Source organism: Manacus candei, unplaced genomic scaffold (genome assembly GCF_025592945.1).
Source record: "Manacus candei isolate 608988 ecotype Guabito, Panama unplaced genomic scaffold, ASM2559294v1 h1tg000017l, whole genome shotgun sequence".
In the NCBI taxonomy this organism is placed as follows: domain Eukaryota; kingdom Metazoa; phylum Chordata; class Aves; order Passeriformes; family Pipridae; genus Manacus; species Manacus candei.
In genome coordinates this window covers 7,986,244-8,002,979 of record NW_026138065.1, presented here as the reverse complement: position 1 = coordinate 8,002,979, position 16,736 = coordinate 7,986,244, and the positions used below count along the sequence as shown (strand labels likewise).

Below are 16,736 nucleotides of genomic sequence, written 5' to 3'. Positions count from 1 at the left end.
CATTTCAACAGTATTATGGTCTTTATGCAAAGTTCAAGCTGAACTTTGCCTACACTACATCAATTTGCATTTGTTTTTTGAGATTCAGATGACGTCGGGCTGTTTGGCTATTTTTCTTTGCATTTTTATTAAAGAAATATATAACAAACCCATGGAGAACAGATGTTTCAACGTGTCGTGGTAACTTGGTGCTGAGCATTCATGGTTCTATTTTTCCCTGCTTTTCAGTTCTAGATCCTAATTTTTATATGCTTAGGTAGATTTTCTTAAATTGCAGTTCTGTAAGGTGTAGTGAGCTCATCTAACAGCTCAGTGAGCTCAGAGTGAGGCTTTTACTGCTTTCTTTGTTCTAGCAATAGAATGGATAAGATCCTTCTATGAGCTGCTGTAAATCCTTAGAATAGCATAAAGGTATCATAATTTCCTATTGAGTTGCCAGAGCAGCCCACAGAAGGATTCACTGAATACCTAAAGCTGCGTAAGGGAACAAAGCAGTTTTCCCAGTTTTGATTTGCATGTCTGTCTGTGAGAGGCATTCAGCTTCCTGTGTATCTGTAGCTTGTAGCTGGTTATCACAATTGTGAGGAAGCTCAGAAAACACTGATGATGGGGCTGCACGTACAGGTAACCTCAATAGAGTCTGTGATATGATCTTAAAAAATAAATTCAGATCATAGTGGTGGCTGTAATTAAAGAGCTCAAACAAATTTAGATAAAACTAATCTAGTTAGAAAAACAGTGCATTTAATTACCTTAAAGTATGTTGGGAAAGTAACTGTGATTTACCTTTCTTGTCAGATTTCAGATACACAATGCAGAAGAGGTTTCCATCAATTCTGGAAGGTAGGTTTGCAGCTGTTGGCTTCAGAAGGATGGCTGACGCTTCCATTGCATCTTAATTTATAAAACCAATGTTACTACTGCTTAATACTCCAGGAGACACTGCAGAAATGTTTATTGTTTTGCATAGGCATGGCTGGAGTGTCAGGCTTTTGGATAGAGACCTTGGAACTAGAGGGGTGTATATCCAATAAAACTAGCCACAAAGTGGCTCTTCTTCAGGTATGTCTAACTTAGAGCTGACACAGATTTTCCTATTTTTCAGTTTATTACAAATCCAATGAATGGTCTGGAATTCATGGCATAAGGGAGAATGACCAAATGACGTGGTTAAGCAGCAAGAACTGAAGTAAGAAAAATGTGGGATTAATTAAAAAACTGGTTTTGAATAATTATTTTTAAAATGTCCACATCAAAATGTCCAGTTCATCTTCTTGATTTCTTGCGTTTGTACTTGTTTTTCAGCCCTCTGTGCCTGAACTGTTTCTTCCTCTTGATGATGCTTTTCACGTCCCTGTTGTGAAGCCACTTGTCACGCTCTATTTCCCACTGGATCTGTTTGACATCTGTAGGAGGGAAGGTGAGAAATAAGGAGCCGATGGATACGTCTTACCGTGATGTGCCATACAGATAAATCATGTAGAAGTTAAAACTTGGCTACTGTATTTATAAATGTTTAAATAAAGTGCAAGTGAACATTTTTTTTTTGGAGAAAATTTTGAGGTTTTTTCGCTTCACAAAACAAATCCTACCATCTCAAAGTTTTAGACACTGATTTGTATTTTTCTAATGCTAGAAATGCTGGCATTAGGAGCAGCTGAAGGAAACTACGTCATGTCTTTCTGACGTTGAGCTACTGTGCCAACTGTGTGGTTTCTGACTGTGTATTTCAGTTGAAGATGGCCCATCTTTTCAAGTACAGAATCTGAAGGGAAAGAAGTAAACCAGCATTACAACTATCTGCTGTTTGCAGCATGCACTTACTTGCATTATCTCTGTTGGCCATGGCGTTCATTCCAATGTTGTCAAACTTGGACCCGGCATTTTCATCCAGCAGATAGCCAAACTTTAAAGAGAGAAAATTTTGTATTTTGTTACAAAGAAGCAGGTAAAATGCTTGATCACTTTTTGCTAAGCACCAGTCACACTCACCTCTTCCGCAGATGCCAGTATACCAGCATCTTGGAGTTTTTTCTTCTTTACTCGGTTTGATCCTTTAAACAAAATATGAGACAGAATTTCAAGTTCACAGAGACACTAAAAAAAAGTGTTACTATGTTTTTAATTTTTAAAATTTATTTAATGAGACCATCTAAAATAGCTGTGTTAGAAACCTTTATTCTCCACCTCCCCTAAAAAAAAGAGAGAAAAGTTTCTGAGAACTAAATAGCACAAATCCGTGCATCAGATGTAACAGATGCACAAACCACCAGAACGACTCCATCCTTCTAAAGAAGTTCCTCCTTCAACTCCCTTCCTTCAACAGCAAATTGTCGCTCAGCATTAACCATTCTGTCTTGAGGACAACTTCCTTTTTATTTACGGTTTATTCAAATCTGAATCCAGATCCAAAACTGTAGATAATCTACTGTAGCAAAACCCTCCAATTCCACAGTTTTTTAGACTCTATATTTGTACTGAGCTTTATCAGATGGAAATTATGGCAGTGTTTTCTTACCTTTCAGTGATCCCTCAAAATTCATATCCTTCTTTCTCTTGCCCTTTTTACTCACAGACTTCAATTGCTTGTTCTTGTTTGGATCTGACAGAAAAAAGATTAATCTGTTAACAGCTATATGAACAGTTTATCTCCTCTACCCTGAATCATCTTTCTGTAGCCTTTAGTTAGTCATTCAAATATTCCATTAATCTGTGCTTCTCCAGCCACTTACACTGTATTCTGTGTAAACTCTGCTTTTCAGTTGAAAAAATAAAACCATGCAGGTGCAAGAATCAGTTATTATAGTGGTAATAAAAATTTGGGTGCACAGCTGTATTAGAGGAGTAAGCTGTTACTTGTGAGACAGCATTTTAAATAAAAGTTACCTCATCTAAAAAAAAATCAACATTAAGATTCCGAAGAAATTTGAAAATTACTAATTACGAGATTCTTTTATTTTTCTCTTTGAGATCTTTTAATATTTCTCCTACTGTAGCCAGTTATTTGTGTAGAAAGCTACTTTTGTTACTGCCAGTGTTTTCAGAATGAAAGAAACATGTCTCATTTGCAAGTTTTTATACACAGATGCCTAAATCCCACTCTTGCCCAGGAAACTGTCAGGAAATATTTCTCTTAAGACTTCATTGTCTAGAAAAAGACCTGTCATTTCTTTGCTTAAAATCCAGACTCCCCACCTAGGTAACTAAATCAGAATTTACGTGTGTAATTACATATTAGATAACATATTTTTATGGCTTTTTTTTTCCTGTTTTTTGTAATAAATGGTACTTTACCTAGGTTGTTACCATCATCAGACACATCCATAAATACACCTCCTTCTTCATCCATATCATCTTCAAAGTCTTCGTCCATACTTCCTAAGGAGACTTCCTCATCATCGAGATCACTGAATTCATCTTCATCATCAGAATCCTCCCAGTCAGCACCAGATTCTTCATTGCTTTTGCCTTTCTTACTGCCTTTGGTTTTCTTTTTTATATTACTAAAGAAAGATGTAACAAGCTTAGCACTTCATCCAGCAAAATACTGTTTAGATCTAGGTGACATCTACCTACTGGTAAGCACCATGTAGAAAAGTTCAACATCATTGCAAACTACTGTAAATGTAGGCTGAGACCTAAGGTATATGTATTATGCACTCAGGTTATGTTCTCAACATTAGTATAGAGAACTGTATTATAAAAGTCAACCATTTTAAGAAGTTATGGAGAGAATACTATTCTGAAATTAGCAGAAATGTCAGCTGCAGTATTCTATCTTTGCTCCTTTTCAGAAAGTCTTTGTAACACACAAACTGCTCTACTAAACACCACTCTAGATCATAAAAATTTTCAGATTTCACTAGTTTAGACTTCAATTCTCCTGTCACCTCAAGGAAAAGTTTCTGTGCCCATTCAAAAGCTGCATTGTAGATACTTCAAGTAAAAAAAGAGCCTTCTTAATAATTTACGATTGGTCTTTATAATCTTAAAGGTCCTTTCCAACCAAAATGACTCTATAACTGATGAAGCTGCTAACTTCCTAAGAACCAAGCTCTGTGACCCTGTATTCCACCATGTTTATTTACTGTGTTGGTTAGAACCAGTCCTTAAAGCAGTAGAACCATTATGCCTCATACTGCTTCCTTTTGTACTTGGTATTTCTCAAAGAGAAACCTGAGACAATGAAAAACAAGATTTTACCTTGCTTACTGGGTCACTCCATTGTATAAATAATATACTACAGGTCTCTCACGTGTCAAGCCAGCAAACCATAAGCACCACAGGATCATTATGATCCATTATGGGATATGCAGAAAAACAGCATTACTCAGTGTTCAACTGCTACTGCCTTTTTTTGCAAGGTGATAGTCTGAGTCTTTCTGAAAAAGGTCTATCCAGTTCTGCACATCTCTACTGAAACGAGATGTAAGAACCAATCTGAAGTCTTACCCAGCAAAATCAAGGTCATCCTGGTCAATAACGGCATTATCAGCAGCTTCAAAGGTATCTAGGGAGAAAATAAATTATTACTGCAAAGCAAGTAAAGAAATATAATTTAAGTCATTGTGTCCAACAAGTACATAGACCTGTTGGAGCAAGTCCAGAGGAGGGCCAGAAAGATCACTAGATTGCTGGAGCACCTCTCCTATGAAGACAGGTTGAGAGAGTTGGGATTATTCAGCCTGGAGAAGAGAAAGCTTTGGAGTGACCTTATTGTGGCCTGCCACTACCTAAAAAGGGCTACAAGAGAGCTGGGGAGACTTTTGACAAGAGCATGTAGTGACAGGACAAGGGGGAAAGGCTTCAAACTGAAAGAGGTAAGTTTAGATTAGATATTAGCAAAGAATTCTTTACTGTGAGGGTAGTGAGGCACTGGGACAGGCTGCCCAGAGAACATGTGGGTGCCCCATCCCTGGCAGTGTTCAAGGCCACATTGAATAGGGCTTTGAGTAACCTGGTCTAGTGGAAGCTGTCCCTGCCCATGGCAGGGTGGTTGGAACTAGATAATCTTTAAGGTCTCACATAATCCAAGCCATTCTATGATTCTATCATTGCAAAATACCTAATGTTTAGGTATCATGTTCCGGAACGGTTTATATGATCTGCACCAGTGATACCAAAGGTTCATACTCCTGTAGTAAAAAAATCCACAAAATAGTTACCTAAAGCTAAATGAACTTTTTCTGAGAAAAATACTTTTCTTTGAAAAGTAATGGAAGTTTTATTTTATCCAGGATGTAATTTACCACCAGAACTGGATGACATGGGAAGCAGACAGACACAAACAGACAGACAACTGGCCCGTGATACAAACTTAGTCAGCAGGTGGGATATCAGAAGTCTCAAACACTTGCACCAAGTCAGATAGAACAAAAACTAAATTAAGATACCCAAGCAAATGTCCTGTCAGCTAATCTGTATGTTCATTTTCAGATCAGAAGTATCCACTATAATTTCTTAAGAAAAGCAAGCAGACTAGAGGTTGAAAGCTCCTATCACAGGATTCACTTTGGAATAATTTGCTATATAAAAAAGGAAATGAAAAAAATAATCTGAAAAATTACAGCTGTTCTGTTTCCAAAAGTAAATACTAACATTAGAGGGTCCTGAATATATGAAGCAAATTTTCATTAGAGATACTAACAGTACAAAGACAAATGCAATTATTAACAGATTCTTGTCATAACAAAGACTCTATTAATTGAGTCACTAAGAAAGAACCCTGCTATGAGAATTCAGAATTCTCTAAAATACTGTACAAAACAGTTATGGAGAGCTAACTGCATTTTCTTTTCTCAAAATGCATATGTTACTGTGTAAGTAAAATATGAAATAATAAAATAAGAGATGTTTTGTGGTACACAAGGAAATTTAGATTCTGGAACAAATCACACACCAATTCCAAAGCAAACAAAGTACATGATACAAGAAGAACTAAGACTACTGCAGAAGTACATCAAGGACCTTACTGAACAAACAACCTCATAAAATATGTTAGAAACTATGAGAGAAACTGTAAGCAAGATTGAAAAAGGCCAAGCAGCAAAGAAAAAATGGAAGCAAATGTTACATGCTGCTAGAAAAAGTTACTCGGACTACATTAGGAAAAGAAAAAAAAAAGCATGAACTGCCACTCATGAGCTTAAGCTCAAAATCAGATGATTTCCAACCATTCAAACAAGTTGACTACTGGAGTGGTGTGAGCAAGACCTCTTTTACAAGATGGCCATCCAGTTGGCTTGCACAATGGATCATAGGAACTGCTGGCTGCAGTAACATAGAATGGCAACTGGAAAGCCAGTTTTCTTCCACTTCCATATTCCTGTATCTTGTTCTTTTATGCAATATGAACTACAAAAAGGATAAACTAATAATCTGAAAAAGCAGGAAATACTGGGATAGTTACTGCAAGGAAGAACACAGCCTTACCCAATACTCTTTCAAATTCATCATCATCTACATCTTCCACACTTTCTTCATCATCCTGACGCCTTTGTTTCTCTCTCTTCTTATCGAACTTTGAATAAAACCTGAAATAATGTATAGCTCTCAGACACAAAATTAAAGGTGAGGATCTTTATGATAACTTTAAAAAAAAAACACCTGCAGATTGTTTCCTGTGTATGCTGCCAGTTGAAAACTGTGATGATTTCAAACACACCTAAAATCAAGAGATATATATTTCCTTTGTTTTTCAAACAGTCCGTCACTACTGTAAGATTTAAAACAATGAAATTTCACTGGCCAAAGGTGCCAGAAGTTATTTTTAACATGAAAGGGCACAAGAAAGATGTAAAAATTTGCTGTAGACCAGTAATGAAGAAGGGATGAAGTGCAACTTGAATATAATTGGGGAAAAGTATAAAAGACATTGACCCTCAAGTTTTATTAAATTTTCTCCTATAGCCCTTTTCTTTTGGGTGCACAGTTTCACCTTCTGTCAGCTATTTTAAAACACTTTTTCACCTTCATTTTATGTTGAAGAACTACCAAACACAGAAAGCAATTTTGATCACATACAAAAGAGTACTTTGTACAGGTGACTTTAAATCCGTAATCTCAGTTTCAGTAATCTTCATTGCAACAGTACCGTTAACTTTTCAGAGAGGGGCACATTTTTAAGCTGCTCTCCTTTAATCTCGAAATTAAAACCACTATTTATTAATAAGATATTCCTCAATATTATAATATCAATTAATTAAAATTAGTAAATTCCATTAACCTGACAGTTCAAAAATGTTTAAAGGTCCCTACAGCAATGAATATATTAAACAAAACAAACCAACCAAACAAAAACACTCTAAGGGAATTAAAAAAAATAAATGAAGTTAATTCAAACACTAATTTCCTAAGGAGACACTCACAGGTAACCAGTATTTTGATCTAATAAAAATAAGTCTTTGCCAAATGTGTATCAATCCAATTTTAGTGCTGTAACTGCATTTGTGTATCATACTCTGAAAGGAAATTCAGAGAAACAGAACTATGAGTAATAAAAAAATAAATACTCTGAAAAGTAGCTCCTTTGACTTTTTTTGCTTTGTTCTATTCTAATAAGCTTTGATGCTAATAACGTAAACAAGGTATATTCCAGTTTTCTTTAAATATACTTCTAATGCATAAGAACTACAACCCACAAGATGTTTACTTGACTTTAGACTACAAGCCCTGACTGCCTTTGTTCATAGGCGATATTCTTTCCTAATCACTTTCGACAAATGTCAAAATTACGTCCCAGAAAAGCACTATCATCATAAGTCACTCAAATCAATCAAAATTTGCAAATACTTGAAATACCAGAGAATACTTGAAAATGTAGTGGGTTTTAATGGCATTGCAGTAAAAAACCAACACTTAAAATGAACATTCACAAGCATTTCATTACCTGTGAAAGAACACTTCATCCACTGGGATTTTGCTTTCATCTTTGGCACGGAATTCCTTACTGTTGACTGCAAAAACAAAAAAAGAACTGATTTTACTTCAAGTTGAAATGATTGTTACTCTTTTGAGAGGTTAAACAGCATGCACAGACAGAAGTACGCAGATACCCAGGGTCATCTGTTAAATAAAGTGAAGCTCATTCAAAACCTCTTCAAATAGTTCTCAGTGTATATACTGATACTTCAGTGGGAAGAGACCCCATGGAAAAACAGAAGAGGCAAAGCCCTAACTAAGTTCTAAGTTATATATCAGCAAGGGGGGGGTTACAATCACCTACAGCAGGAATGCATTTAAAACAAAAACGGGAAAAAAAAGTAGGAAGTAAGATGAACTTGCTGTCATGCACTAAAACGCTGGAACTGCTTCTGCCCATCACTCCTGGCAGTAGAAATGCTTGTCAGCAGCTGCAGGGCAGGACCGTGCACCAGCTGAGCACACTGAGGAAGGGATCGAGCCTCAACCTGCCTCCATTGCTGGGGAACTGCGGCAAAATATGACACTGCAACAGCAGACCAGCTAGGATTCCCTGTGGAGAAGAATTTTACCCTCATACGTTCCCCTTTCCTCCTCCTCCTCCTCAGAAGTAAATCAAAGGAAAAAGAGGTACTAATTATCTCAGTGAGAATATACTATAATATTTTCTAAGTGACAAGGGTCCAAGTTTCTGAAACCAGATCAGCACATTCACAGAGATACTTCAAATGAACACTAGAAGGTACCAGAGGATTTGCAATCTCAGCTCTCTAAACCCCAGCAGAGATCAGCTACATGCAACAATTGCATATTGCATATTAACATATCCAAATTTTTGTTATCAAGTGTTCATTTGTAGAAAATTTAAATTCCTCAAATTCTAAATGTTCAGTCTGCTCCTTCAATTCAGAATAAGCTAAAGAATGTGACAAATAAACTGTACCTTCAAATGCATTCTAGGTTAAAATTCCTACTTTAAGTTTTAACAGCCATAAAGGTACATCAACTAATCTGTATAACTAAAACCTCTGTGTTACACAACAGACCCAAAGTCAGAGGAAAGCACATCCCTGGGAATGCTACAGAGGCTCTACCACAGAAGATGATACCTCTTCTGTCCTCAAGCTGCAGGTTTTAATGATGGTTTACCCTGATTTTTAACTGCTGGTTCTTACCACCAAATCCTGCTCTTAATTATTGGAAACAGTGGGACTAGGGAAAAGGCAGGTTCTTTCTGGAAGCAGGAAGACTCTCAGCAAAATAACAGTGCCAAAGGTACCTTACACTAATCGTAACAATAGCTGCAGCTGCAGCTGTGGCATTGTATGGAGTAATCCATATCATTTAATAAAAGAGCTTAATGTGATTTAAATAATTATACAGATCAATTTGCTGAGATTTTAAGTAATTTTTCAATCATAATAGAGTAAAAATGGCTATAGGATAACTGCCTTTCCCTACATCATTTGTTCTTAGAATGATTCACTGATCCAAAATTTCAGCTGTGGAGATTCCATACACCCTTACAAGAAGATGAGACCTGATCCTGAACATCAGGCACCACCACTGTACTCCTGACAGACACAACTCTCTTCTATTGCTACAACAGACAGCATAGACAGTGCAGATAACATGTCTACAACAACCAACCCAGAATTTTTTAGTCATCATAATCTTAACTGTAAAGCAGCTGACTTACCTGCAAGATTCTGCATATCTTTCATAAACTGCTTCTTCTTTGGCTGCATTACCACACTGCTGGTGTTTTCTGTATCATAATATAAATCAGAAAGAAATTACTTTATTACTATTGATACAAAAATGTGAGGAGTGGCTGCTACACCAGTTCATTGTGCTGCCATCCATATGACTTCAAGAGGCTGGACAAATGGGGAACCTCCTGCAGTTCAACAAGGGGAAGTGCAAAGTCCTGCACTAAAGGTGAGGAACAAACCCAGTGATCAGTACATGCTGGGGGCTGCCCAGCTGGAAAGCGGCTTGGCTGAAAATACCCCGGTAGTCCTGGTGGACACACAGCTGACTGTGAGCCAGCACTGTGCCCCTGCAGCAAAGAAGGCTGACAGTATTCCTGGCACTTATTAGACCACACCTGGAGCACTGTGTCCAGGTCTGGGCTCCCCAGAATAAGGCAGATATGAGCATACTGGAGAAAGTCAAGCAAAGTGTCACTAAGCTGGTGAAGGGACTGGGCTGGAGCATCTCTCCTGTGGGCAAAGTGTGAGAGAGCTATGATTGTTCAGCCTGGAGAAGATAAGGCTCAGGGGGTTCTCATCAATGCATATAAATACCTGAAGGGAGGGTGTAAAGAAAAGCCAGGTACTTATCAGTGGTGTCCAGTGACAGGGCAAGAGATGAAGGGCACAAACTGAAACACAGGAGACTCCATCTGAACATCAGGAAACATGTTTTCACTGTGAAGGCAACTGTGCACTGACACAGGTTGCTCAGAGAGGCAGTGGAGTTTCCACTCTTGGAGACATTCAAAAGCCATCTAAACAGTCTGTTCTAGATGGTCTCACTCTAGGTGGCCCTCTCTGGAGCCTATGACCTCCAGAGGTCCTTTCCAACCTCGACCTTTCTGCAGTCTTTATATTCCCCTATCACTTGCTTATTCCTGCAGTCAGCAATTCTGCACTGTGAGTGTGAGGGTCAGCAGTACGTGACTACCAGCTGGTTCTGGCTGCAGACATTTCTCTTGCAGCCCTGAAGACTGATCCCACTCCTCCTGCACCACATGCACTCTGATTACTTGGCAAGGGCAATCTGAGAGAATGAGAATTTGGACAGCATCTATAATCAAGATCACATGCTAATATATACAGAGAAGTGCATACCTTTTCCTTTACTGAGTTTGGGATTTCTGTACACAAAGCGATCCAAAAATCTCATTAATGTGAAATCCTGCAAAGGGTCCCCGGAGTATTGAATGTGATTTCCCTGAAGGAAGCGAAAAACCAAATAACATTAAGGTCTTCGTTTTTGAAACACAGCATCTAAACGCAGAAGAGTCAATCAGTTCAAGAATAACATTAAACCATAGTTTTAAAAAGAAAAAGACTTGGGGATATTACATCACGTAACCCTGATCTGGTTCTTGTTGTTGCAATTTCTAGATTTTCTTAAATAAAAAACACCTCCTTTGCTTTGTTTCAGCGATGAACTGCCTTGCAATGTACTTGCTAATAGCAGTTAATAGCGTCATTTGGACACCGCACATTCAAATGGAAAATAAATATTTAAAATATGTATTTGTGCAGGTTTGAGTATTTTGGGCATGGTACCACAACAGTGTTAAAAAAAGAATTTGTTCCTACATTAGGGTTCTGCACATTTAAAAAAAAAAGTCACATTAAAAGCTATATAAAAACTCTAATAAAGCTTTAAGAATCATATAATACCCACATTTCTACCAAGTTAGAACTTTTGTGAGCAGTCTTCTTTGCCCAAAATACTTTAATTCCATGAAAGGCTCAGCATTTGAGTTTATGGTAGAGTTCTGCAGAGCTGCAATCTACCCAGAGTGCAAGGAGACTTTATAATGCATTTTTTCTAACAGCAGAAGACACATACCATGAAAAAATCAAACCTCAAAGTTAAAGACTACTTACTTCTAGAACTGTTTTTGCAAATAGGGCCACAGATGGATGAAAATGTTCAGAAAGCTGAAAAACATGAATCATTTATTTATTTCTACTTAAAAAAATAAATGCAGTCATTACTCACGTTGACATATCAGACTCTTGACAACACCACTATGTCATAAGACCACTCTGTAACTCATCAAATAACATGCAGATACACATAGTAGAGCAAGGCTGATGTGCCCTGCCCTTGAACAACTGAAGAACATCTAGTTCTAATCTTTTCTTTGTGTTAAATAAATACATTTTCACTTACAATTTTATTTAATGCAACACTAAAAAGCTTCAGTGATCAAAATTAAGATCCAAAACTCAAGAAATACTATTATTGTCCAAATCTCCACTTAAAAATTCTTATTCCCTACTCCAGAATATCAGCATTGTAAGGAACATATACAAGCTTAGAGCTGAACAACATATCATCTTTAAACTTTCTGTTATGTTATCGAGGGAGCTACTCCAAGAATAACCAGGTTCATTTTCCTCTCTTAATACAAGGGCCACACTAAGAAAGACAGTAACACCCAGATAAGAATGCTGTACCTTCTTCAGTTCCCAAAGGCTTGTACTTTCAGCACCACAGTATAAAGGACTTCGGTGCATAGGATCATACGAAGTTCCAGTCTTCCTGCCTGAGGGACGGAGGAGAGGAAAACATCTTAAATTTTCTTAGGCAACTTTACAAGAGTATTATTTTCATTTCAATGCTGCCCATCATTCTCAGCTGGGCAGGCCATAGATTCATTTGGCAGCAGGTAAAGGCTACATTCAGCTGTCCTTCACCAGTGTATGATCAGGGGTATGCACAGGTTAAGTTCCTACGTGCTTCTAAGGAAGGTCTTGAAAACGCCCTGCCCTGTTCCAAAAGGTCTTCAGGAAGGAGTGAAACTGGGCACAGGTTCAAAGCTGGACAAATGAGATGCTACACATGCTAACTCTGGATATATGGCTCTGAAGGTGTTTGAACACAGAAGCAAAAAAATTCCAAGCCTGTTTATTGCTAAGGCATAATTTATGTGTTTATTACAAACAAATATTTGCTTATTACAAACTGCATAAAGTGAAATACACTAGTCAGAGTCTCTTCATCACTGCTTAGCTATGAAATAAATTATTCTGACTGATTGCTTTCAATCAAACTGCAATTTAAAAACTAAAATAATGTTTTAGTCACTTAACCTTAAAACAACTCTTGATCAACATGTCACTTTTACAGAATGTTACACATTAAATGAATTACATTTTCTTGCTAATTTACCTCCCATATTCAAATGATGCACCCACGAGGCTGTTGAATTTGAATTATTTGTTTTTGCAGAATTTTCCATTGTGTTTCTCTCTTTATCTTTTACTTCTTTGTCTGTATCCACAAATTTTTCCTCATCCTCTTCAGCCTCTTCTTGATCCTTAAAGCACTCTTCATCATCTGACTCCTAAAACCCAAAAAATGTTAGATAACAGCTTTTCCTTTCCACATTTATTCTGATTTTTTAGAGAAATGCACATATAACTCTTAAGCTACTTACAAAAATCTACGTAAATGATGGCCAATGTTTAAGAAATACAGATTTTTGTCCTTGATACAGGACTTAAAATTGAACACACAAATGTGATGGTTCCTCCCCACTTCAAGAAACAACATCTGAGCAAACCCTCAGGTTACTAATAAACAGGTCAGGGAAAGGTGCTTATAAAAATAGCTCTTACTGAAAAAGAAATGAGATAAAGAAATCATTTTATACCACATGATCCTGTAACTGGACTCTTAACTCTGGTTTTACTCTCAGAAGCTCAGACAGAAGGTACAGGGTTCCACAAATGAAGGGTGGCATTTGGCCACAAGTGACTTGAAGTAACCTCTTCACAAAGGCCTTCACGCGCCGTAACACTACATCTGCCTTCAGAGATTTATAGACAAGGTTAAGAAACATGGATGGCTTTGAGCAGGTTGCTAAGGCAGGATCTAGAAGCTTCCTGTAGAACACACAGGAGAAAATATTGCTGATTGTCATAATGCAGGCAGGAGAACAATTGCTGTTAACAACAATTATCTACATTTTTCAGAGTGCCATCTAAAGGACCAGTGACAGCTTGTTCCCCAATACTCAAAATCATTATGATCAACCTGAACTGTCAACAGCTGTGTAATATATCTGCCTACATATGAGACACTGAAGATTAAAAAAAAAAAGAAAATATAAATAAATAAACTGAATTCAACTGGAAACAGTTTCAAAATTTGAGATATTAAAAAAAAAAATAGAAAGAAAATGGTTAGGAATCAGCATGGTTCACAATCAGACCAGATGTATGTACTGGCAGGTTCATTTTCTACCCCAATTTTTTCCAGGCTGTCAGGTACAGTAAGGCACTTAAATACATTCCACAGTCTGGGGGAACTTAAGATCCCTTTTTAAAAAAACAGCAGCTTCCCTTTGATCAACTAAACAGAAACCTGTAAAGATCCTATAAAGAGTCTGAACAATCAGACGGGACAAAAAAAATTCTTTTATAATATGAGGTTTTCCAATTACACAAATTAAATCATCTAAAGAATTCGTTAACAAAATATTCCCCCTCCTCACAACAAGAAAAAAAAAAAGATTTTAGACTATTTACAGGCTTATTTACTTTACAGGCTAATACTTGTAAAAGTGATTTCAGAAGAAATAGTTATCAATTAGTTTCAATTTATTTATCTGGAATAAAAAACTGCCACCAGAAAAGAGTGGTAAAGGATGAAATGCATATGTTGTGTTCTCAGGACCTATTGTTTTATCCTTTTAACCTTTTGTTTTATCCCCATGTTTAGTCAAAGAAATCACATACATTTTCTTCCAGCTCATACAAAACATCAGAAATTTTGAGCCAATTAAACACAAAATTAGCAAGACCTTAAAAGCAAAATAAGTGTTTCTACAACTTTAAATTAATGGTGACTATCTCATAAAATGAAATTTATATAAAAAAAGGAAACCTGCCACTTACTTGTATAGTGCTGCATAGTACCTATCTGACACAGTCTGCTGAGAGTCCATCACTTGAAACAGCAACATCAGGGCCTGGACACTGGTACTGAAGTTTGCAAGATGCAGAACTTTAAACAAGGTGTTCATTTGCTCTTTCACTTTCTCATCACCTGTCTCAGCATAAGGGTAAGCTCTGTTTACCCCGCAAAGGAGAGCACTGAGCATTTTGGATTCAACATCTTTTTTCTTAATACAGTTCCGAAAAAAACAGAAGTACAAAGTTATCAGCTTGTTAGCCAATGCACTTTCTTCGTGACTGAGGACTATCTGATTTAGAAAGCAAATGGCATAATATTGAGTTTTCACATTGATGTTTGACCGGTACAAAAGCCTCTCCACCTCACTGCACACTACTCCCTTCATATTTGGATGCTTGTGAAGCAACGTCTCTAAAAGATAAGAGGCTTTGGTGGCGATCTTGTTCTGAGGGTCTCCCAGTTTATTCACCAGCAGGACCAATAGAGCTTTCTCCTGCTCAGGCTTGTTACAGAGAAGCTCATGAGCAACTGCCAGAGCTCGGGATTTCGCGGCTGTCAGACAATCATGGCTCAGTGTTTCTAACGCCTGCACAAACTCTGCTATCTGCAGTTTCAGGTGATGCTCAAAGTACCACAGTATCAGCCGTCTGTCTCTGGAATCCTTGTTGCCACTCGACATCTTCACTATGTTGTTAAACGGTCGCTGCGAGAAAGACCACAATTTTCGATTGTCTGGTAAGATATCTGAAATGAGAAGTTCCTTGAAAGTATCCAAAGCCATGAGGCTCTGCTGCCTGCTGCCCTTTTTCTTTATGAGGTTTACCAGGTTCTCAACAAACTGAAGACTGTGGACAGCACTGTCCTGGATGAGAAGGGTCATCGCTGCCATCCTGTCAGCCAAGGTACCCGAGGAAACAACAGTTTTCATCCATGCTGAAGAGGCCCCCTTCTGATAGTCTGTCTTGTTCTTAAACAGGTCTGTCTCATGTTCATACAGCTGTTGGGCCAGGGCCTTATACTGGGACAGAAGTGTCTGATTCTGTGGCTCTGGAGAGAATTCATTGGTGTATTCTAGGTCATACCACTTGCCCCCTGGTTTGATCAGTATTGCTTGCCTAGCATGAAATGCAAAATCTTCTTCCAGTCTTTCTTTCTTTGCTGAAGGTTGCTGGCCCTGATCACCACCAGACTGCTTCTTCTTGCTGTCTTTCACACTGCTTGCCTTTTCCTTGAGTTTTTTTTCTTTTCTCCCCTCTAGTGAAGTAGGATTAGTTTCCTTCTTGCTTTTCTCTTTCTTTGGAGGCTTCTCTTTCTCCTTGCTGCCACCTTCATCCTCTTCTCCCTCCTCCACCAAGCAACTTTTTGCATACTTGCTGAGTCCCAGGGAGCTGATGAACGCCTCCAGCTCCCCTTCCTTCAGGTCATCCATCGTGTCCTTCTTGCCGCCATCCACCATCTCGCCCTCCTCGTCCACGGCACACAGCATCAAGTAATCTTGCTGTGGGCAGCAATGCACAGCTGTTATGGGCAGATGCAGTGCGAGCTCTCTCAAGACTCCCAAGGGCTTCCCCCAGAACGATTTAGGTTGGAAGGGACCTTAAAGACCATTTCGTTCCAATCTCCCTGCCATGGGCAGGGACACCTTCCACTAGACTAGGTTGCTCAAAGTGGCTTTTGAACACTGCAAGGGATGGGGTATCCGTACCATCTCTAGGAAAACCTGTCCCAGTGCCTCACCACCCCCCGAGCACAAAACATATTCCCAATATCTGAGTGGGATCCCACACACCTCGCCCCCCCCCACTCCGCCCCAGGGCCCGTCCCGGGATGGGGAGTCCCATCCACCACGTGCTCCCGTTCCCTCCTCCCCGTCCCTTACCTTCGTGCCGCCGAGGCGCAGCACCTCGTCCAGCGTGAACCCTCCCGCATCTCCGTCTCCTCCTTCCTCATCACCATCGTCCTCGCCGTCCTCCTCGCCGCTGTCGCCGCCGCCTTTCCGCGGGTCCCCCACGCCGAAGTCCCACAGCGCCGCCGCCATCGCCGCCCGCCGGAAGGTCTCCCGCGCACACGCGTGACGCGCGTCCGGCCGCTGCCCCGTCCGTGCTGGGGGCCGGGACCCGGCAGGAGGAGGAACGAGAGGGAGGAGC

At 38.9% G+C, this 16,736-nt stretch overlaps 1 protein-coding gene across 1 annotated transcript; it reads right to left on the bottom strand.

Annotated features, from left to right (window-relative positions):
- Nucleotides 1-122: 122 nt before the first annotated feature.
- Nucleotides 123-16,658, bottom strand: CEBPZ (CCAAT enhancer binding protein zeta). Its single transcript, XM_051783311.1, has 16 exons — nt 16,469-16,658; nt 14,571-16,087; nt 13,325-13,556; nt 12,841-13,015; nt 12,126-12,214; nt 11,550-11,603; nt 10,776-10,878; nt 9,620-9,688; nt 7,889-7,955; nt 6,433-6,533; nt 4,453-4,510; nt 3,295-3,503; nt 2,519-2,602; nt 1,993-2,054; nt 1,825-1,906; nt 123-1,406 (listed from the first exon to the last, which is right to left on the bottom strand). The coding sequence occupies exons 1-16, from the start codon at nt 16,625-16,627 to the stop codon at nt 1,267-1,269; spliced, it is 3,201 nt and encodes a 1,066-aa protein (XP_051639271.1). The 5' UTR covers nt 16,628-16,658; the 3' UTR covers nt 123-1,266.
- Nucleotides 16,659-16,736: the final 78 nt, after the last annotated feature.